At 36.1% G+C, this 24,703-nt stretch overlaps 1 protein-coding gene across 1 annotated transcript in view; it reads left to right on the top strand.

Moving 5' to 3' along the window:
* LOC145667846 (sodium-coupled monocarboxylate transporter 1-like) overlaps positions 1 to 24,703 on the top strand; it is a 47,444-nt gene that overhangs the window by 19,910 nt on the left and 2,831 nt on the right. The window contains exons 9-11 of the mRNA XM_081735277.1: positions 7,527 to 7,704; positions 10,538 to 10,624; positions 23,546 to 23,715. Of these exons, the coding sequence (XP_081591403.1) occupies positions 7,527 to 7,704; positions 10,538 to 10,624; positions 23,546 to 23,715 (435 nt within the window). The remainder of the gene's footprint in view (positions 1 to 7,526; positions 7,705 to 10,537; positions 10,625 to 23,545; positions 23,716 to 24,703) is intronic.

Raw genomic sequence — 24,703 nt, 5'->3', positions numbered from 1 at the left:
ACCTTCACAGTCAACAGAGTCGACTGAGGAGCTCCGAGGCGCGTACGAACTCCCAGTTTGAAGAGAAAGTGCTTCGACGCGTGGAAAAGGATACTTCGACGAGCACCCGACGCGCAGCACATGACTTGCGTACGAGAAGACAACTGTTTGGCGAGTTTTATACTTCGAACACCTGCATCCATACCATCTTTCGTGAGTTCAAAGTCTTGCTCCAGCCGATTTAGAGACAAGTGTAGACTTCTGTCAGTGGGTTCTTCAGCGCTGTGAGGAGGATCCTGCACTCCTCCAACGGATATTCTTTACTGACAAGGCGACCTTCTCTAGGGATGGAGTGATTAACTGTCATAATAGCCACATGTGGGCAGCGGAAAATTCTCATGGCGTTCGAGAGCGTGCATTACAGGAACGATTCAATATGAACGTATGAGCAGGCATCATAAGTGGAATATTAATTGGACCATATCTTCTTCTAGCACGTCTCAATTGTGCTAACTACTTAATCTTTTTGCAGGAGATAGTGCCGTAGCTAATGGAAGAAATTCCTCTTGGAATCCGATAGCACATAGGGTTTAAACACGACGACGGTGAGCCTCCCCACTTCACACGAGCTGTCCTAGTTTATTTAAATACTTCTTTTGGACAACAATGGACGGGCCATAGTGGCCCAAGAGCATGGCCACTACGCTTGCCCGATTTGACGCCATTGCATTTCTTTCTGTGTGATCACATGAAGACGTTGATGTATGAGACCCCAGTTGAGTCGGAGCTGCACGAATTGCAGCTGCAGCTGAGGAAATGCAAGACATACCAGCCGTTTTTGATCGCGTCTATGCGAACATGAGTCGACGGTGCGAGGCATGCATCGCTGTTCGTGGGCGTTGCTTCCAGCCGCTCTTGTAGCACAATTCGGTTCATGCAATGGACTCCAGACTTGCGTCATTTGGATCATCAGAATGCGTACTCGTCGGTTCTAACTTGGTAAGTGGCATGTACTGACCTAGTGACCAGTGCTTCCTTTGTGAGGGTCTTGTATTGCTAACATACTTCTAGTATTGTGACTTTGTCGCGCACAGACTCTTAATATCCGCCGCAGATTTTCTCAGTGGTTGCTTGTGCAAAGAGGACACGATTGAATGGTACTGTTCGCTTCCCATTTCTATTTTCATTTCTACTGGAATGCGTCCTGCTCTGTAGTATACTTTTGTGTTAGGTCATATCTTCAGCATACTTTAGTAGGACTCATTAACATATGGTGAATAGTCCTTGAGACGTCCTTTCTTTTACGTATCACTCCACGCAGTGTTGTGTTAATGCGAACATTCAAACAACGTATGTCATTTCCACTGTAGGGTGCGTCAGTGCATATAATACTCTACATATCATGACGACAGGTTTGACAACACATTAATACAGGACGTACAACATATTATTCTGTGGGTTCAGCAACAATGTTACGAAGAAGAATCCGTACTTGTTTGTGGTACTATCAGTGGAGAGCGTAACGTTGCGTGCGCTCGTTAATTAATCTAACCTTCAATAATACAATAATATTTTTGGTATGGTTGAAACGTGTTTATTTGTTGTTATGCAACCACTCATGACAACCGCACAATTCTCTATACTGTATCTGATTCTGATATGACACAGACGAAATCTACTTTAATATTAAATACTCTTTCCTTCTAGTTTATTTTGACTGATGTTTATTTGCAAATATAAACGAGAATCCACTAAGTCCTTCGGGGAATCGCTGGCGCAATTATCCTAGAGAATTGATTTTGATACCGTTGGATACTACGCCTATAGCTTCTGTGTGTAATTCCACACCGATGGTGTCAAAGTCATTCGTCTTTGTGCTATAGCTTGTCAAAGTTAAGTACCACCAAATTTCCATAACTCATAAACGACGCCGCTTTCGAGTTTTTGTCCATATATTTTGTTGTTTGTTTTGATGTCTACTCCCAAACGCTGTCATACGAATTACAGGACACTCTTTGTATTAAATCATATCGTAGATGGGAGCTGCGGTATATACAAGAGAGGGGAAGGAACTAAAATTGATTTTTTTTTTTTTTGAAGAATCCATTTCCGGGTATGACATGTAATTTTACAATCTGCAACATTTTCCGTGACAAATGGTTTATTCCAATTAATGTTTGAAACTGCTTCGCTTCGGTACGAAATATAGTTGCCTGATTTTATTATCTATTTATTTTTACTTTGTTTGTTAGAATATATAAAAGAAAATTGAGTTGAAATTGGAAGAAATAATCTTACAACTTCCCTTCTTTCTGCTACCGAGGACAGTCATGAAGGAAAACATATCAAATTGAACTACCAGATTTTGAGTGTAATTAAAAATCATTAAGATTTTCGATTAATGTTTATGTACAAGTTGTATTCTAAATCCATCGTAGAATAGAAAGTAGAAACAAAATACGCTTTCCAATGCTAAATTTTCATTTGCCAATAACCTTGGAATAAATTAACCAATTGGTTCCTTGGTATGGGAGGAACATAATGCTATGTACGTTACCAAAAACAAAACTATGTATTCCTGTTACTGAAAAAATAAAATAAAATTTAACTGTCAGTGGCGGCATAAGGCAAACTGGGGCCCGAAGCCAGTGAAGTAGGTTGGGGCCCCTTTTCAAACAATCGTGATTTATACACTTCTATTTTTGACATTCATTTACATAATCATTCTTTCTGTTTGCTCCTCCCCCTTTCCCGTTGGTGTGTGTGTTTAGATCATTATAATCTGGGATATATTAAACAAATAGGGCTGACATTCAGCATCCCTGTCTAATTTTTAAATGCTTAGAATCGCCTTCAGGCTGGTATCTGCAAATAAAACTGGACCACGATTATCATTGCATATTTTTTATTTTTTATTCATTTTTAAACAAAGGACACGATAGAAAAAGGATTAGGGATACAATTGTAACGGAAACTACAATCCACAACAGAAATAACGATCTTAAGGGGGCAGACTACTAAATATTTTTCAAAAGCTAAAAATTTTTCTTCTGCCAGTTTTTCGTAAGTGAAAGGTGATAATGAAATGTAACGTACCACGGTAATAAATAATGTTATCCTATACCCGAAAATAATACAAATCGGAAGAACTTTCACTGTTGCCATCCATATAAATTACAATGTGACCAGAATTTGAATTACCCAAAAATCTAGGTTATGGTAGCGACTAGAAAAATAAACTCAACGGTAATTAATGATTTATCAAGCTGTAGTTGTTCCTAGTTATCTACTTTTAAATAATATTTGGATTTATTTTGTAATAAAGAGTACAAAATTAAAAAAATAATAAACAAGAGAATTAAAATACAAATATTATTTAAAAAGTAATTAACAAGGAACACAGACAACATGATAAGTCATCAATTGCCGTTGAGCCCATCTTTCTAGTCACTGCCATAATCTAGATTTTTGGGTAATTCAAATTCTGGTTACACTGTAATTTCTATGCATGGCAACACTGAAAATTCTTCCGATTTCTATTTTCGGGTATAGGATAACATTATCTATTACTGTGGTAAGTTACATTTCATTATCAATTTTCACTTACGAAAAACTGGCAAAAGAAAAATTTTTAGCTTTTGAAAAATATTTAGTAGTCTGCCCCCAACGTAACAATCAAGAATCCAGAATTTATCCTACACCTATCCTATCGTAGAATCAACGCGTACTGTAATTAGATGGAATAGTGGAAGTAATGCTCCTAATAATACAGTTAGAGACAAATTTACGTACAAAACGTAACAATGAGCTGATATTGCTAAAATTGCAAATAATAATATAACTGATGCTATTTTCAAATGTAAGCTCTATGTTTTATAGAATATTTTTTTCGGTTCTCGCCTTTGGTGTTTCTCCTGTGCAATTTCTCATATGGTTAAGTTTATTCATAGTTTCTCACCTATCTGAATTTACGTTAAATGGTTTAATTTGATTATATTTTTCTCCCTGCAATTAGCCCCATTCGCTTTAACATTCGGTTTCTCTCCAGTGATAATGTACGATCTATTTAGTCCCGTTGCTTTTGCCGAGATATCAGTGAATAGTTAAGCACTAGAATATTTCTCTCCTGCTTGTCTTTTTTACTATTGTTTCCAGATTTCGTGCTTGTTTTATGATTATATTATTTTGTATTTAATAATTCAGTCATGTTTATATTCTGTCACTTATGACCATTTCCATTATCATTTACTAACATACTTGGTATTAGAATATATTATAGCAAAAAAATCCTGAATATATTGAATAATTGGGGATATTATAGATTAAATATGTGAGTACAGAATTCTACTACGGGTTATACCATCCTACTTTTCATTACCAGCTATCACCAGTCAATTGACAAATCTTGACAGTTTTTTATTAGTCTTTTGCTAGTTTTGGAGGCGCGGTGGCTCAGTATGGTTCGATCCCTGGTTCGATCCCAGCTCGCGCCGTGTGGACTTTGTGGTGGACAAACACCATGTTCGTGGGTTTTCTCGGGGTTCTCTCGTTTCCTCCCACCTTCTTCATTCCACCTTTTCATTCATTTCTCATCATCACCGCCCCCTTTAGCCTAAGCGGCATAATTGTGGGACGTAAAACAAAGATTTCATTTTCTTTTGGTACTTTTGTTGTATTTTATTGCCTGTACTTGAAACATGAAACTACTTTCGACAGTAGTTCCACTACCTTATTAGCCTATGTTCCACCAACATTCAGAATGATACCTTCCTTGCTTTGGTAGCAGCGAAAGACTCAACTATATTATCAGAATCCAGTGGAGGCTATTTCATTTTCGATAGAAAGAATGGCCAGATTCGTGAATCGTTCCTGACTCATTGTAGAACGCAAGTATGATTTTATCAGTTTCATTTTGGTGAAAAACATTTCACATGATGCGACAGATACGGGCAGTGTTATCAAAATCTGAGGAGCGGTTGCCAAACTTTAGTAAATTTCAAGCCCCAGTGAAGATACATATTTCAGGATACCTTGTGGTGAAAAGTCAAGTTGTTCTTTAGCTTTCTGAGCACACCTTGGTGAACGGATTAAATCCTTACAATCCTGAAATAATAATAAGCCATCCAGGTCATTCGGGTAGGACAAAGCCAAATCAGAGCAACATGCTTTTAGCCTTTCCTCGCTCTCATCATCTAGCTGCTGCCTTTTCCTTGCTCTCATCATCTAGCTGCTGCACAAAGTTGGCCATAGAACATCGGAATCCAAATCTGTCGTTCAGGTCATGCATCTGAGTAAAATGATCATTTGTTGTTTCATCTCATCTAGAATTTCATTGATAGACCGCTACACTTCGGCCTGTGCAGTCAGGTTTCATTCTTTGCTTCTCCAGGCATGCATCTCCTTCTACTGTGTGTACCCACAGTTATGTTCCACGCTCTGCAACTTTCTTCAGCTGCGGATAAGATTTTCTTGGCCAGCTCAAGTCCCCAGGTATCAATGGTGTCAACCAGGCTCTGTAACTGAATAAGAGTTTGAATGAAACTCATATCCTGAGATTGAAGGCATTTTTGGGTCCGATCAATATATGAGAGATTTGCAGACCAGAAATATAGTAAAGCGATGAAGTTAAATGACTGGATGGTTGCGAGAAGACCAGCATCTCCTGTAGTATCAGGCGTTTCAATTGAAGTGTCACGCAGATCTTCCAACGGATCAATTACTTCATCCAATTGACTAGAAAGTGCCTTTAAATCTTCTGCTTTTGATCTCCATCTAGTGTCATTTTCACGTTTCAGACCAATCTTTACTTGATTTTGCAGCACATTCCATCGGTGAGTAGATCTAGAGAAGAATAAGAACAAACGTTCCATTGCTCCCAACAAAATCACCGCCAGAACGTTAACGTGCGCAGCATGTAAGCCACAAGGTTCAATGAATTATTGTTACAAGGAACGAAAATGACCAAAGGACTTATATTATTATGAAATTTTGAACTCCAGAATATTGCCCCGCCATTGTAGCCTGATTATCGCAAGACTGGCCTTTGGAATCTTAATACCAAGCCTATCACATTGAAGTTTCTTCAGTATTTCAGCAGAAATATTCTCAGCGGTCTTTCCTTCGACAGAGATGAAATCAATAAAAGCTTCCCGAACTTGAACAGAATCACGTTGTATGTCAACAAATCGAATGATTTGTGACAAGTGTTCCATATGAGAACAATCAGGAGTTGAATTAAATATAATGCTGAAGTATTTTGATTATTTGAACACTTGTTTTCTTATTGAACATTTTCTTCACTCTAAATTTGTGGGCTGAAATGTAAATTCATACGCCAAAAAACAAGAGCAGAAATGGGGAAACCAGCTAGCAAAAGGGTTTCGCTCGCTGAAAATTCGACTTGTAAAGGACAAAAGAATGAAGACGGAAGGAAAACAAGTGAATCAGCGACTATAGCGTCTGCACCAAAGAGCTTTTAATTAGGAACAGAAAGTTAGTACCCTAATAAAGCATTATGTACGTTAATCCCTTCTTTCTACCCTTCTCTTAAACTGATATATAAATGAATAAGTAAATAAACAGTGATAGTTCAGGAAGCAGGCTAGCAGACGGGGCCCCATTACTTGCATCATAAGACCTTAGAATGTAAATAACACAATATACTTTGACTTTCATTATATTTTAATCTACACTCAGCTTTTCCTTTAAATTTCTCTGAGGTTATTGAACGAGTAAAACTTTTATTTTATTCATATTTTAATTCACATACATTTTTTCCTTTAAATTTCTTTGGGGCCCCAAGAGACTAAAACTTTTATTTTATTTATTTTTCACCTACATTCAACTTTAAAAAATCTTGGGGGCCCCAAGAAAGTGAAACGTCTGTTTTATTTTTTCGCCTGCATTCAGCCTTTTCCTTTAAAATTCTTTGGGGGCCTCCAAGAGTATGAAACATTTACATTATTTTTCACCTATATTCAGAGCTTTTTCCTTTAAATTTCTTTGGGAGCCTCCAAGATAATGAAACTTTTATTTTATTTATTTTTAATCTACATTCAGTTTGTTTTCTTTAAATTTCTTTCGGGTCCCCAAGAGAGTGAGGCCCGAAGCTTATAATTTGTTTAGCTTATACGGAAATCCAGCACTGATTAGCTTTATTAGACAGATATTTCTGTTGTTTCATCCGTTATTTGGTGTAATATTGATTGACAATTAATTGCGTTTACATTTAGGGAAGGTGTGGATTATAAACCTTGACGGCCCTTGTACGGCTCATGCTAACAAGGTTCCTTAGTAACTATTTTTAACCTACCGTCGGGGGCCTTCACAAAGCGGGGCCCGGGGCGGCGGCACCGCTGTTACGCCGCCACTGTTAACTGTACATGTTTTGTTCCCTTTTTATACGTTATTGACTTATCAATGCTACTCGACCGTATGATTGAAAGATTTACAAATAATTTTTAAAAGATTTACAAGTAATTTAAATTTAATAATAATTAAAAAAACACATTTCAATGCAGTGAAACAGTTAAATTTTATCTTTCTAGTACTATTTCCATTGCGCTTAACTCACTGGCTGCTATCACCATCAAAGACTTCATACCTCAGGCAAAGAACCTTAAAGACGATCGAGTACTCTGGTTAGCAAAATTGTTATCTGCTGGTTATGGTGTTGTTGGCTTTGCTCTCACATTTGTAGTAGAACGTCTTGGTGGCGTGTTGCAAGTAGGTTTTCTTTTTTCTACATTAATATTTAAAAAAAAAGACTAATTAATGCTTTGATTTACATTCTACATTCACTAATTTCAGTTCAAAGTGTATATTTCAAAGTAGCTGGTCAAAGTATTGTTTCCTCATTTAACAAAGTAACGACTACGGTACTTAACTATAAGAATACGGAAGGTTCAAATTTACCCACGCTTTTTGATTTTGGTTTCTCATGTCTGTGAAATAATGAATTTCATGAATCATTCCATCACTTGGTACCAAGAACTAACATTATTTCCACTTACCTTAAATATCATGTGTTCTTTCCTTTTCACTACCTGAAGAAAATATGCATACAAACAGGCGCGCAACCCAGAAATTTTTGCTGGGAAGCGTCCAATGTACAAGCCATTACGTCTATGTAATATTGAATGGGTATTATTCTGCCACCCGAAAAGGCGATAAATAATTGTAAAATTATTCCACCTATATTTCAGAGAAAACGATAGAACTAGATTGTTTCTGTAAGAGAAAAAGTACAGATGAAGTATAAGATCTAGTTTTTATGTTACATCAATCATTTTCCTATTAAACAAGGATAGTTTTATTGAGAAAGTATACAAATGATGTTAAGTTACGAAGTTTTTTGAGGGTCCGAAATCGAAGGACGAAATATATTTAAACGTGGAATTTTAAATTATAGCAACGATCTTACATATAAAGATCATTTGTAGAGCAACCCACATTATATTTTTTTTCAAATTGTGCTTTATTGTTAATTTCAATCATTGTTTCACATTAATCATGTATAATATTTATTATACATTAAATATTCTAAATATCTTGATCTATTTATTAATATTTAATGATTTTTCTTAATGCACTGTAAAGAAATATGCTTTACTCAAGTCAGTTGTTTTAATCACTTGTGCGCGTCTTCCAGGTGTATACATTCAGAAACGGAAAGTAAAAGATGCCACCAAAAATTACAGAAAATGCTCAGTTCAAGAGGTACACATAATAGTAGAAACAAAAATAAGCTTAATACAGTATGTTAAATTTGCAGTTAAAACAGAATTTTTCAAGAATTGTGCTATATATTTTAAAGTATGCTTTATTTTCTAAAATTATGCTTTTAAAATTAGGTTCTTTTAGATCCTTAGGCAAACATAACCATGTTCAAGGTACCAACCATATGAGTAAGCTGCTGTTATGTTTTTGGGTTACCCTAATCATTTGTAACGATCTTTATATGAAAGGTTGTAATATACAATAACTACAGCAAATTACTATTGAACACAATTTTTGATCCCCTAAATTAGTTGCATTAAAACATACGACGGGGTGCTCAAAAGTTTCTGGTTTTTGCAAAGAAAAAACTAGTATCAGAAGTCTGATATTACATATTTATTCTACGTATTTCCCATTGAGATCAATGCTTTTGACAGTTGTTAAAGCTTTTCTAGCCCATACAAAAAATAAAATAAAAATAAAATAAATAAATAAAAAAGATTGTTTCTTAAACCTGCTCTCAGCACCCTGCGTGATGTCAGAAATGTCCTAAAAACGGTGATCCTTCAGGTGTTTTTTCAGGTTCGGAAATAGAAAATAGAAGGGGCCAGGTCTGGGATCACTCGGTCAGGGATTACATTCAAACACACGCTGAAGTTCAATTTTACTGACGCGCGTTTTAAAGATAATATGAATGCAAACGGAAGTGGTTACACGAATGAGCTTAGTTGACAAAGAACACAAAAACAAATAGTTTACACTTGATGAAACGTCTTAATTTTATCAACAGACGTAAATAGCATAAATATATCCCTATTACTAAAATCGTTAGATATTAAAATCAAATATTATTCTTTAGAAAAAATCTATCTTCTGAACTGTCATCTCTTCACATTATTAAAAAAAAAATATATTAATTTACCGTAAAAATTTCAAAATTTTAATTTCCTTGCGCTTGCCGGGAATGAAGTAAATAAGTATGAAAACAATCACGAATGTTATACTAGTCAATACACAACTTTTGACACGTAGTGCTATTTCGTTGGACAACTTTTGATAATCGACCCCCATTTCGCTAAATCCTAATGTATATGTAGAGAAGAATACTGTTACTAGGAAAGATTTTAGGAATGGCCACGAGACAAGATTTGAGGCTGTCTCCTCTCGAAGAGGTGCCGCAAAAGTTGTCTCCTCCCGAAAACTATGTTTCTACTCGAAGAGCTCTGTTTCGCCTACAATTTCGTAACAATTATATCTCGACTTGTCTCATGTGCAACCCTAAAAGAGTTGAGTTGATTTTGAGTTTAACGTCCCGTTCAGCAGCGAGGCTATATGAGACGTGGACCTACTGATTAACGTGGAATCCGAACCACATGAGCTCCCGCAGGGAATCGAACCCGGTCCTCCCACGCCAAAGGCGCGTACGCTAACCGCTTAGCCACGGAGGAGCTCGCAACCCTAAAAGAGTTATATTAAAAACTGAGAGATGAGTATCTAACTTCGCTTCTGAGAATCAGTGCATCTCAGTTCGAACCAGATTATGAGCAACTTCAGTCATTGATAGGGCTTAATATTACAAGAATTTTGTAAATGTACAGCTGTTGTTTTTAGTAAATTATATTGACCCGTCTTAAGTTCTTTCTTTGATCCCTCATTAAAAAAGTTTGCCCATAACTGTATAATAGTTCAATAAACATAAAATCTTGATTAAATTTAACTTGTAGCTTTATTAAAGATTTTTCTATCTAATACTTTTGGTGTTCTTTGAGGTCACAATGATTTTTCACATTGTTATAATTTATTCAAGTTACCAAATCTTTCCTTTATTATATACTTTTAGTTATCAATAAGTCTTACTGGAATGATGAGCGGTCCTGCTTTGGGCATCTTTACACTAGGAATGTTCTACCCCTGGTGCAACTCCACAGTAAGTACAAAAGATATTAAAAGGAGAAATGTCAATTCGAGAAAAATTTCATGCACTTCATCCGAAAATCCACCTACACTTTCCCCTAGCTCTACTATAGCCATTCGATACCTACGTAATTTGAAGGGTATTTTACTACGAGAAAAACATGGTATGATTCATATTGTGTAATGGATCATGAATATATTTATTTCAGAAATGAAACACATTTCCTGCTCAAAATACCTAGAAAATCATAGTTTACATTCCGACAAATAATATATTCTCCTTCCTGAACGGGAGCAATTATTGAGCAGAACCATGCGGATTAGGATATTTTTAACCGAGCTATAGTCTTTCTTATGAATTTTACGCATTTATTCTTATTATTTATTTGAATTTTACATTCCCGAACGTTACATGAAACTGACTAATAAAACGAAGTACTAGATTTTCACTACACTAAAGCTATAGCTGGTCAAGAGTTGAAATGGACGTAAACGTACACACGCACGCGGTAATGCCTGCCATAGCTTTCACTTTTTCTAGTTGATGTGGCAATAGTATACATGTCTATTTACTAGAGAAAGTATTGTTCTCTTTCCCCATTGATTGCAAAATATGTAGAGGTTGGAATGATTTACAGGTGTATTTTCCCTGGAAGGTTGAATGACATTTGCCTGTGGTTCTTGACCCTGTAGAAGAAGAATGGGTCCTGTGGAACTTCTATTCCTTTCGTATGCATGGCATAGTCCTTTTTCAAAATGTGCCCCTGCGGAGAATGGCCTCCATGTAGAAGAGAATGGTCCGAATGGCCCTCCATGTGAATTTTCACTATTTTCGCATTTTTAAACTTTAGGTCGATCGTTTTCATTAAAGAAAACTCAACATATGTGTTGGATCGTATGCCAAGCATACTCGTTAAAAATATTTCGAAAATACTAAAAGTTGTGAATGTATGAAGAACTCGATATTAAATTATTTCATCAAATATTCGTTACTCTAAAGAGAAACAATAGTTTGAAGCTGTTAAAAAATTCTCCTTTCCTATGAGAAACACTACTTTTGGAAGTGGGCAGATTTCATTTATTTAGGTATTCATTTATTTTTTTAATCATCTCGTAATTACTCGTTGTATATTATACGAACATTGTGAGATAACAAGCTGGAAGAAGTTCGTTGCTAAGAACTCGTTGTATATCATACTCCGTAGATTAAGCTACGCTGTGATACAGTAAAAATTGTGAGACGTAGAAACTGTAAGAAGTTCCTTGTTAAAAATGGAGGGAGTAAGCTTTACTAACGCGGACCACATTGTATTCCTTAATATGCTCGATCGATGTTACATATATGGATACAGAACGGTGTACTCATATGTCTGTCTCTGGTGAGCTCAAGGAATTGCATGGGGTTTTCGCGGGCTTTTTGCAAGTTGCCTGTGTTGGAGGGGATTCCCTCATGACGCCACACCTCTGACCGTAGAATGCTAGGCAGTTTCCTCCCTTTGTCTCCTCGTGAACAACGTTTGTTTTTTGATGACATATTTTCGACTGTCTAGCTTAAAATAGTGTTTCCTCCCTCCATCTCTGAGAGTACAAGTTTTTGGAGTATATTAAGTGAAACATATTGTTAATTGATAGAATATAAGATAAATTTATCTGAATTGGTTTGCTAGTTCAGAGCACATTTTGTGATAATAAATAACAATTGTTTTTTTTTCACTTATGAGTTGTATGGCTAATGATTTAATACTTCGCTAGTTAGAGATAGGCATGCATGACATTATTTTTCCTTGTCCTCAAATTCTTTGGAGAAAATCAAGATGTGCATAGCAAATCAACTTATCAAACGACACTTAAAATGACAATTGGTTTCCTTCCTCATTGCCATGCATGATTGAGAAGTTACTACAGGTTTTTTTTTTTTTCATTTACCACCCACCCCCTTCCCATTCTCTCTCTTTCAAGATTGCTAGATTTTTCGTTTAGCAATATCTCTGGAACTTTTCCAGAATGCTACGTAACATTTTTCCGTGTTATCTTCTATGCTTTGGAAGGACATGAATGAGTGTATGCATATTTTGGAATTTAAGTGAAAGAAATTGTTAAGTGATAGAATTTCAGATCAACTTATCTTAATTAGAGTTGCTAGATGTAGAAACATTTCCACTTTAAAAAAATGAAATTTTAGATGAACAATTGTAAATGGCCTCCCCTTCCTCGTTTAGGCAATCGTAAATGGAATGACATAGGAAATATTGGAATCAAATTTCCTTCCCTCCTTGTATATTAATAACATACAGGAAATAGACAAAAAATCTAAAAACACTTCATACAGGACACGTAAGTTTGGCCCTCCACTGTACAACACGTGTTGCGGTTGCCGATAGTTTTTTTGTTTTCAATGTATCATGTGGACCTTCCTCTTCCGTCAGCAGCACCCAGTTCACCTGTAAGCACAGACTAGAATATACAGACCGCAAACTCAGCGAAAAACTGGAAACTTGGCTGCAGTAGCGCCTCTAACACGCGACGACGGAACTAACCAGTATATCTGACGTCACCTATGTGGAAATTTCGAAAGTAACTATTAGTCTTTCGGTCCTTTAGTTGCATTTGGGGAACAGCTATTTCTGTTGAACTGCTGGAACTTAGATATTTTCAATGTGAATTCTTTAAAAGAAAGAAAAATCTGTTAATATTAAAATAAAAAATTGGAAAGGAACGTTCGGTCCAGAGAGAGTACAAGAAAAGTAAACAATAGCTTATCTGATCTTTCTGCACTACACCTAACACTGAGATACGAAGCAGACGAAAACAATCTGCCGGTTACTATGACAACCCATGACGTCAGGTTCCAAAACCGATGGCAGCGCTATCCACACACGACGACACTGGTCCCGCCCACTGACAGCGTTGATTGGTTCTTTCTCTGTGCAGACGATCCAAACTGATTTCAATAGTGCATATAGAAAGTTGCTCGTCTGTATGTATTCTAGTCTGTGCCTGTAAGTGTCGTGGTGTGAAAGTGGTGCGGTAAAATGGGCTACTTGAGAGACTTCCGAAGCGGCATGATCGTTTGTGCCCGTCTGGTTGGAGCTTCAGTGGCAACAGTGCGAATATTGTAGGGGTATCGAAAGGCACTGTGTCCAATGTCACGAGGACATACATAATTCATGGGCAAACAACGTCTGCAAAGCACAACAGTGGCCGAAAGACAATCCTGACAGATAGGGACCGGAGGGCATTAAAACGGATTGTAGCAGCTAAAAAGAAGACCACTGCAATGAAAATTACGTCTGAGCTCAATTCCGGCCTACAGAACCCGGTTTCATCGAAAACAGTGCGACGGGAACTTCATAAAATGAAAATTCATGGCACGGCCGCTATCGCCAAACCCCTGGTCACAGCAGTAAATGCGAAGAGTTGTATCCAGTGGTGCAAGGACCACAAGGCGTAGACTCATGAGCAGTGGGAACACGTAATGTGGTCCGATGAATCGACCTTCGCCTTGTTTCCAACAACCGGTCGTGTTTACGTATGGAGAACACCGTCGCAGGCCTATGATACAGACTGTCTGCTTCCAACTGTAAAGCATGGGGATGGTTCTGTTACAGTATGGGCAGTGATATCGTGGTTTTCTGCAGGTCTCATCATAGCCCTGCTTGGAACGATGAATGCTAAGGCGTATGAGGCCATTTTGGGGAACCAGATGTTATCTACCCATGGCCCAAATGTTGTTAATTTACCTCAAATGTTGTTAATTTTCGCATAACAATTTTAGTGATGCTTGCATTTGACATATTTAATAGTGACTATACTCGTCCGCCCATCGATTTTTTTTGGGGGGGAGGGAATATGGTCTGGTGCCTGCATATAATAAAATCCTTGGACCAAGGTGATAGTAGACAGTATAGCGACCTCTCAACTTGCGCTATATGCGTCTTTTTATTTGATAGCTTCATTAATGTAAATTATTTTGTATTGTTTCAAGTAATTCATATTATCCACGTAGTAAGTTTTTTTCTTGTTTATATATGTATGATAAACCAGTCTTGTTATGATTTTATTTATAGCATAGTAAATGTTTGAATAGTTAAGATTCTCAGAGCAAATTATTAAGGTACACTAAATAACAACAGAAAATAAAGAAAAAGCCGAATTCTTGAACTGCTCAACTTAAGCGATTGTTGCCTTCTACATACATGCATATAATACCCATTCAAAAGTCACTATTCAGTATCGTTTGTTGCTTTTATTATTATTATTATTATTATTATTATTATTATTATTATTATTATTATTATTATTATTATTATTAATGAACTGAAGTTTGAGGTTACATCCTTAAAGTATAAACTGTAACCAGACGCGCACCCAGAATTTTTTATGTAGGGTGTCGAAAGTTGGGAGGAGTACAATATTGCAAGACAGACACGACGCTATTAATATCTTAAATATGCTGGAGCATTTACTTTGTTACTTCCATTTATGAGCAGCAAGAAAAACTCTCCAAATGTCAGCATGGAGCATCTTTCGTAGGAAGGCCAATTCGTGGACATACCTTGCGAAGAAATTGTCTTCTTCATACCACCATAGAAGAAAAGATGGAAGGAAAGCGAGGAATAGGAAGAAAGAAAGAAAATATTGGGAGTTGAAAGAGATAGCTGAAGATTGAAAAACGTGGAAGAAACATTTCCAGGTCTAAATCTAAAATTAAAAAAAAAAAACTCATTAGTCCCAGGACCTGTCGAAAAACAGGTCATATAATAATAATAATAATAATAATAATAATAATAATAATAATAATAATAATAATAATAATAATAATGTACATGCATTAGCACGAAGAAGCTCTGAAAAAATCGAATATTCTTTATTTTTTCGTAAGAAACTTAATTCCCTCTACGGTCTGTATTTGTGTTTTAACTGGCCAAGTGAATATCCACTTTTGCCATTCATGAAATTATCCATATCAGATATTATATATTCTTTTGTTTGATTGAGATTTAAACTCTTGCGTCATGAGTTTGTGTGTGTCTTGGTTCTGAAGACTAACGTATTGTGTACGATGCTACTAGCGGGATTCGGCTCCAGACTCCAGGATAGAAAGTAGAAATTTTTTCACTTAACCTATAGAGAAGTTAGATGTTATTGAAGTAAAGAAACAATTAGTTTTCATAGCAGCATTTGATACTATGCCAGGCTCGATTACTGTGCTACTATTTATTTTTTCAAAGTATTTAATCGATAAAGTACGACGTTTCTGAATATACTCCCCATAACAAAATAACACTGTGAATTTGGAAACCAATGAAGTAAATAGTATAATAAAATAGCAGTCTTCTGAAGAGTTTTTCCTTCTTTTTAGTGACCCACTTCGAATATTTAGGGCTTAGCATTTCCAATCTCTTACTATAGGGGTGAAAACAATCGGACACTTGTTCCGAAAGCTTGCTAGCAATCACGTAGGCATTCTCATACTAGAAGATGCATGATCTATAAACGGGGGTGGAGTGGAGGTAGGGTTGTGAAAAATCTTCTTCAAATTGTGGGGGCAGTGTGTAGTTGAAAACAGTGAGTCTATTGAAGTTCGTTTCAACGGAATTATGCTCCTTTTCCGTTTCCACTCTTGATCTTACGGTTAGAATAACGAGAGGCAATGTGATTGTAACTACGACAGACTGACAGTTGATAATCTTAGCTTAATTTGTTAGATGAGTCAAGTACCATCACATCGTGTCGTGAGTGTTGCCGGTCAGTTGTGAATAGAAATATATTTTTTTCGTGCGCATAATATATAAAGAAAAATGTCCAAATCGAGCGACGAATGTCCTTCCGACACCAAAGAAAATACGTGCAATACGGAATGAACTTAGCAAGGACGAAAAGTCATGGACAAGAAAAATGTTTGTTGAGGAATGGCTACAAGATCCAAAATTCAAAGGTTGGTTGTGCAAAACAAGTGATAAATACAAAGCCAAGTGTTTGTGTTGTAATAAAGAGTTGTTGGCAGGGAAAAGTGAATTGGAGAGACACGGTGAAACTCCAACTCATAAGAAGAATGCTCTAAAGGTGAAAAATGTTCCGTGTTAGTTTATTTTTTTCTAAAAAAATCAACAGAAGCAAAAAAATGATGTGAAAATTGCCGAACTTAAAATGGTATTCGATATCATTAAACACGATAGAAGTTTTCATTCTATGGAGCATGTTGTCAAACTCCATCAAAGTGCATTTCCAGACTCTTCTATAGTTCGTGACAATAACCTAATAAGAACTAAAGTGAGCAGTCTTGTGACGAATGTCATTAATAAAGCGGTACAAAAAAGTACCTACGAGAGCAAGTTGCAAGGATTTTTTTAAAATTATTATGGTGGACGAAAGTTCAGACATCAGAAACCAGAAAAACTTATGTATCCTTACCAAAAGTGTTAGTGAAGATAGTAGCGGTATTGATACATATTTATTAAATTATGTAAGAATAAAAGACGCCACAGCGGAAAATTTGTTTGCTGTTTTCAAGCATTCACTACATAAAGCAGGATTATCATTGGACAATATTGTAGGGTACTGTAGTGACAATGCCAATGTAATGATGGAGGAACACAATTCATTTGTGTCTCGTTTGCTTCAGGAATCTGGTAGTATTGTAGTTGTGGGTTGCATTAGCCATTCACTAAATCTTGTAGCTAGTGCAGCTTCAGAAGCTCTTCCAAAAAATGTTGAGTCGTTACTACATTTAATACATTCGTATTTCTCGCGAAGTCCGAAGCGTCAAATTATATTGGAAGAACTTCATTTATGCGTTCTTCTCAATTGAAGATGATAAATCCTTCCAAGACACGATGACTGGCTCTTAGAAATTGTGTTTCGAGAATTTTGAACCAATGGTCTGTGCTGGATAGCCTATTTCCAGAGGCAAAAATAGAAGACAAAAGTCCTATAGCAGAAATAATATTGCGGATTTAAATAATCCATTTACAAAAGCATATCTTGAGTTTCTAAATTTCGTTTTGCCAATATTCAATACCCTGAACATGTTTTTTTTTTTTTTTTTTTTTTTTTCAATCCAACAAAATTCTTATTAGTTGTCTTGCAAACGAAATTGAGCTATTTTTACGATTGTTGGTCAGTAGTTTTCTTAAGCCAGAATCGACACATGGTTATCTTATTTTTAAGTGCAACCCGAAACATTCTGCTAACCTCCTTCCATTGACTGAAGTCAAAGTTGGAGCAGAAACCGAGGAAACGCTGGAACAATTTAGGAACCGTAGTGAGCTGGAGGTAACAAAAGACATTGAGGTGTTTCGACTTAGATGTTTACAATTCTATTAGGTGGCTTTTGAAGAAACAGTTAAGAGAGTGTCCGTTCCATTAGAGAAGGGGTTTATTCGTGGTTTGGTCTTTTAGGAACCTTCAAATGCGTTGGGAGATAATGCATTTGTGTCAAGGTCTAACATTCAATTGTCACAGCTTCTTCAACAGTTTAGGAACAAAGTTGATCCGGACAAAGTTTTAAATGAATGAAATATTCTGCATCATTATTTTTCTCATGAAGAAAAGGCAGACTATTTGAAACTCTCCATTGTTGAATTCTGGAAGAAAATTGATGTGAAAATTTTAACGGTTGAACGTCCCTTTCAAAATCTTGGAAAACTCGCAAGAATTTGTTTGACATTACCTCATTCCAATGCTTCAGTCGAGCGTATTTTGAGTTGCGGACATTAAGACCAAGAAGAGAAATAAGTTGAATGCGCGCACCGTGGCTGTTCTTGTACGCATCAAAGCAGACATGAATAATATAAATAAATCTTGCATTGACTACCCTATTACAAAAGAAATGCTCCAATTATTCAACGAAAACATGTATAAGAAGAACTCGGAAGATACAGGGATTGCGAGCTTTCTAGCAATGGAAGAGGATGAGGACGATATGGAAGACATTCAACATCCCGATTTTTGATTAAATGTAGACCTGTTTGATCTCATATAATTTTTAACTAATATATTATATTATAAAAAGGATCTTTTTAATACTTACAGACGTAATGAAATTTCTGAACAAATAAAACCGAAAAAGATTCTAGAAAGAAAAGGTCAAGAAAGAGAAAAATAATGTATAATTCTTCTATCTTAGGGCAGTGTTAGGGGCTGCGATGGATCAGTGGTAGAGGTTATCTCTGGTGCATGGGGTCCCTGGTTCGATCCTAGCTCCCAAGTGAATTTTGTAGTTAACAAACACCGCTTGCGTAGATTTCCTCGGTATTCTTCCGTTTGCTCCCACCTTCTTCATCCCACCATTTCGTTCATTTCTCATCATCACCCTCTCCTTTAGCCTAGCAGCATAATCGTGTAACGTAAAACTTTAAAATTTCATTTCATCTTTTTATGTCGACGTTATTTATGCTGTTCAAGCTAGAGGTATATAAAGGGATAGGAAGGAGCACTAACACTCTCCCCCCCAAAAGAGAGAGCAGATTGCAAACTATTTATTAAGATCAATTCTGAGATCAAAGTAAAATTACAATAATTTATCAACTTCTCTCCCACTACATTATACCCATTAAACAATTAAACTGCTTATTTTTCTACTTTTGTGATCAGCTATTCAACTTCCGCGTTTCCTATATTTCAAGTAAAAAAGCAGAGGAAGATGTCTTATCAGGAGTCTTGATAAGTAATAACATTTATTGATATGTTTGTAGTGATACTCAAATTAATGACATGTTCTTCTGTAAGAATAATTTAAAATGACGTTTTCAGCTTTACTATAATACGTAAAACATTGTGATTGACTTTATGCTTTATCAGCAACAATTTCTAACATAATTAGTAGCACAAGCCACTTTTCCTTTTGTCAAGTATTTGCCTATTCTTATTTGCGTGACAGACTCTCCACCCTAAATATACTATCCCACGTCTAGAGAGATTACATTTCTTACGCTTAACACAATGCAGGGAAGTAATTAGAAACAACAGTTTGACCTGCTATAAAGGTACCATCCCATATCTACCTGCTGCTGAGAAAAACAACTTGAGCGGAATTTTAGTCACCACTCAACGTTCTTCAAGGTCTAAGTCTCCTAGACATGACGACTTTACAAACGTGGGGTCACATGATGTAATAAGCTAATGATCAACAAATTCAGACTTCGGAAACCCGTTGATCCGGCTGTCCGTGAGAAGGCTGGGGCCTCTTGTATCTTCGCACTTCCAATAATATGCTTGTTGTCTTAACCAATGTTCCTATTGTTTATTAGTTTAGTATAACTTCCAATAGTTTTATTTGCAATGTTATCGCACTCTTGGAATTTTGAGTCTTTAGGTGAAGCGACCAAAGACAAAACTGCATTGTGTATTATACGACATTTTCTTTTGTGCTTAAACACAAGAGTCTGTGCTTAAACACAAGTTAGCGGAAAATTTGGATAGTGGAAAATTTCACTATCAATATTAATGTATTTTGCCGTCAGAACTGATCGCTGAAGTCATGTCCTATATTCTTTCTTTTAAAGAAATTGTTGAGAAATGACGAGCGAGTAAAATATGAGCTAGTTATGGGATTGAGTCCTGTTCAGAGAATGGTTTATAATTTACTGTCTCATTGTTTGAATTATTTTTATCTTACACGGCAGGACCGTGGAGTATAATTTAAAAAGATAACATTTAATCATCCAGTTTTTGCATGCCAATATGTTGTTGCATATGGTAACATACAACCAGCTGCGCACCAAATTTTTCTTGGAGGGGACCAAAGTCAAGACTGGAAAGGGTTCAGACCCTTTCGACCCGCATGAATGCATCCCTGCTGCAAACAAAACACAAAATATCATTCAAAATGAGTTATGAACTATTGGTGTGGAAGGTCCAGACACGGTGCTTCCAATTCTCCCCCTTCCCCCCGTGGATGGTTTGTATGTAACATATCTCCATACTAAGTTTAGGGATATTTTTCCAATATGAGAGATTTTTGACACGTTATTTATTTATTAATTTTTTTTACCAGCGAGAACTGTCAACACTGCTTGTTCAGTTCTTTCTTTGAGCTCACCAGAGACAGGTATGAGTACACCGTTCCGTATCCATGTATGCAGCATCGGCCGAGCATGTAAACGAATACAATTTGGTCCGCATGAATAAAGTTTATTTCCTCCATTTTTAACAAGGAACTTCTTACAGATTCTACGTCTCACATTTTTTACTGTATCACAGCGTAGCTGAATCTAAGTAGTATGATATACAGCGAGTTATTAGCAACGAACTTCTTCCAGCTTGCTACGTCTCAGCATGTTCGTATAGGAGGCCTAATATACAACGAATAATTACCAGATGTTACAAAGCAAATGAATAAATAATAATAATAAAAAAATATACCTTCTCCCAATCTACCCTATCCCAATTTTAACACTTTCAAAACTAGTGTTTCTCTTAAAGACTTTCCATGGGAAAGAATTTTTTAACAGTTCCAAACTAGTGTTTTTCTTTAGAGTAACGAATATTTTGAGAGAAATAATTTAACATCGAGTTTTTCATATGTTCACAACTTTTAGTATTTTCAGAATAATTTTAACGAGTATGATTGGCATATGATCTAACACATATGCTGAGTTTCCTTTAATGAAAACGATCGACCTAAAGTTAAAAAATACGAAAGGAGTGAAAATACTACATGGATTCCGTGGGGACCATTCTCTTCTACATGGGAGCCTTTCTCCACAGGGGCCACATTTTAACAAGGAGTATGCTATGCATACGAAAGGAATAGAAGTCCCGCAGGGGCCATTCTTCTCTCACAGGACCCATTCTTTTACAGGGGAAGAACCACAGCCAAGTGCCATTCAACCTTCCAGGAAAAAATCATTCCAACCTCTACATATGTTGCAATCAATGGGCGGGGAAAGGAAACACTTTCTCTACTAAATAGACACTATACTATTGCCACATCAAGTAGAAAAAGTGAAAGCTATGGCAGACATTACCGCGTGTGTAGCTTTACGTCCATTTCTACTCTCAAGAAATAGAACAGAGAAAAAGATTGTTGTTGTGTAAAAATTAATGGCATAAAGGTGCCAACAAATATGTTCTTACAGAAATAATTAGCTTTGACATTTAATATGTAAGGATTAAATTTGCAATATTGAAACACCACTAACGCCTCGACTCGCCATTTACTGAGTGAAGCATGTAGGGAGAGACATGATGAGTTGCATCCGTGTTTTTAAATTGTTGATCCTATGTAAACGATTGTATTACTTACATATTCGAAGTTGGGTAGGTTAATCATAACTGGATAAGAAGTAACATATGTGAAGAATTGATTTTTTTTTCGTGTACATTAAACCTATGCACAAAATAAAGAAGTCTATCGGACGCAATGTTTAATGTTAAGCAATTAACGCTTTTGGGCTACTGTTCCTCAAGGATATTATATAATCACAGGTATCTAACGTGTAACTAAACCTAGCAATTAATGTCCTTACTTGTTGCAGCATTTACCAACGAGCAAGCATAAATTTTTACCTTTAAGGACGATAAGCATGGCATAAGGTTCCATCGGACATATTGCGAGTGGGAAGTTGCTATAAAGGTAGATGGAACCCTAAAATGTTAAGTGGCTCATGTAGGTTTTCGAAACAGGAAGGGTCGAATGCAAAGATTTGCTTAAGTTGAAGATGTAAAAATCGGTGAACTCAAATAAAAGGAACGAAATATGTTTTTCAGCATTTTCGATAATTCCAATCCTAATGAGTAAAAGGGAGTCATTTCTATATTATCAAAGATCTGTTTTTATAATTACACGTTCATTGAAATTCACATCCCAATGTTTTCCATAAACCTATTCACCCCATGCAAAAAATGAGTATTTCATCTGTTTTTATTTATTTATTTTTTGAAATGTAGAAGTAATCCGCCTTATGCAAAGTAGTTTTGATATATGATTAGCGTCGTACTAAAGGTCTGACTACTTCAGGAAACATGTTATGGGGCGTTTACACTTAGTCGATTTGCGTTCGATTCAGTTGAATTGACGTCACTTTCAACTTAATCGACAGTGTAAACAGGACTTCAACTTAATCGCTTGTTGATCGAAAGCGACTAATCGACTAGCAACTGAATTGAAAGACGTTCTATTTTCTGTGGTCGATTCTATTTTCTTCTGCTATAACACCGCAAATTGTACCAATTACTTTTTGCTTGGACATCTTTAAAATTGCCAGTCGATTTCGAATCGACCAGAGGAGAGCGAGTCGACAAGCAGCAATCAATTTCGGTTGAAACAATTGAACATATCCATCGATCTGATTCGGCCTAGTTGCTTCGATTTAGTCGCAAATGCAGCGAGTCGATTTAGCCGTGCGACTAAATCGATCAAGTGTAAACGCCCCATTACACGCTTATACGAGAGGATATTATGCTTTTAATATATTAAAAATATTAATTCAGCAAACAATTTAAAAGGAATCTATTCATTCATACTTTCGATTTTTAGCAGTATAAATATACAATTCTCATGTAATCCTCCGTATAATTGATATTAACAAATTTATATAATAAAATACAACAGACCAAAAATGTTTGTGTATCAGTAGTGAAAGAGGAGGAGGCAGACGCCCCCGATAGACATGTTGGTTGGAATGTAATATAAAAGTATTATTTTTCGATATACAAAAAATAGCAGTCCTCCCAAAAATGCCTCTGCTCCTAAGTAATTAAAGCTGGCGTCATCGCTGACCAGGAGAGATACGACAGATTGGATTAAATATAGAATTAGTAAGTAGTACCCAATACCAAACATCTGTAGACTTGCTTTTTGTCTTTAAGATAATGCAAGAAAAAATTAAGTACTATCTGTAAAATAATAAAAATGTTATATTGATAATTTTAAACAGAACATGTGTATTTTTTAACACTTCATTTGCTAAAACTAAACATTTACTTATAGGGAGCTTTTGTAGGAGCCTTTCTTAGTACTGTATTTCTCTTGTGGATTGGTATTGGAGCTCAAGTAGCAACTGCGGAAGGACTAATTGTGTATGAACGAAAACCTGTTTCAACTCAAAAATGTCTATGTAACTCCACTTCGTATATCACTCCAGTGCCACCTACTAGCGGGTACGTTTTTTTCGCTATTTTTTATACTTCGAATTAAGTATTGATGAATGGAAAAGTGCGAATGAACCAGTGTGTTTGTCGATTATGTATTCCCTTACAATGTACTCTGCGTTGTAACAGACGTGCGGATGGAGTTGACATAACCACAGCATATAGATGCTGATTTAGGCTTCCAAAGAGACGACTATGAAGTGATTCACCTCTGACTAGCGCACTTTCCACTGAAAGGCTTGTTTGTAGAATGAATATTTAATTCATTAACACAGGAATCTGAAACTGCTGTTCCGTTATGAGCAGGAAAAGAAGCCGGAATAGCATAAAAATTAGAAAAGAATATTCTGTCTTTAATGTTTTCTCTGGTGGCTCTTTCCATTACAAGATTTAATTGATTAGCAAAACAGTGAACAAAACACACCTCTCTTATTGTGGTCTGGACTCCCATTTATAGCCCAAATCATTACACCTAGTCAGTAAGTTTATTTCTTGTTTCAAGATTTGATTAATCTATATATATATATATATATATATATATATATATAAAAGTATGTATTCAGCAATGAAGTCTGCATTTCGGCCATTTGGGTTATAAAAATAAGTCCCAGAATTTTTCCACAGGAACACCCGCAATGCAGTACCAGGGCGCAAAATTTCAAAGTCAGATGCACTTGCGAATCCAAAAGGATGGCTGACAATCTCTCTTACGTACAAATTTTGAGATCTCCCCCACACACGCGGCCTTTGATTTGATAAAGAAAGAGATTGTATCAGGGGATAAAGTTTCAAAATCAAACCAAACCAATTCATATACTTTAAAAAATATCTTACCTTAAGATTTCACGATTGTGTAACGCTCCTCTCTCTCTCTCTCTGCACTGAAGTAGCCTATCAGTTGTCGATTGCACTGATAACGGTATCTCTTTTAACAAAAGAGACACTGACCAAAGCTTAAAACTTAACTTTATTTTAAATTATAATTTGTAACTGTTTC

Source organism: Thermobia domestica, chromosome 13 (genome assembly GCF_964235325.1).
Source record: "Thermobia domestica chromosome 13, izTheDome1.hap1.1, whole genome shotgun sequence".
NCBI classification, from domain to species: domain Eukaryota; kingdom Metazoa; phylum Arthropoda; class Insecta; order Zygentoma; family Lepismatidae; genus Thermobia; species Thermobia domestica.
Note: the sequence above shows the minus strand (reverse complement) of the source record. Positions and strands in the feature narration are given on the sequence as shown.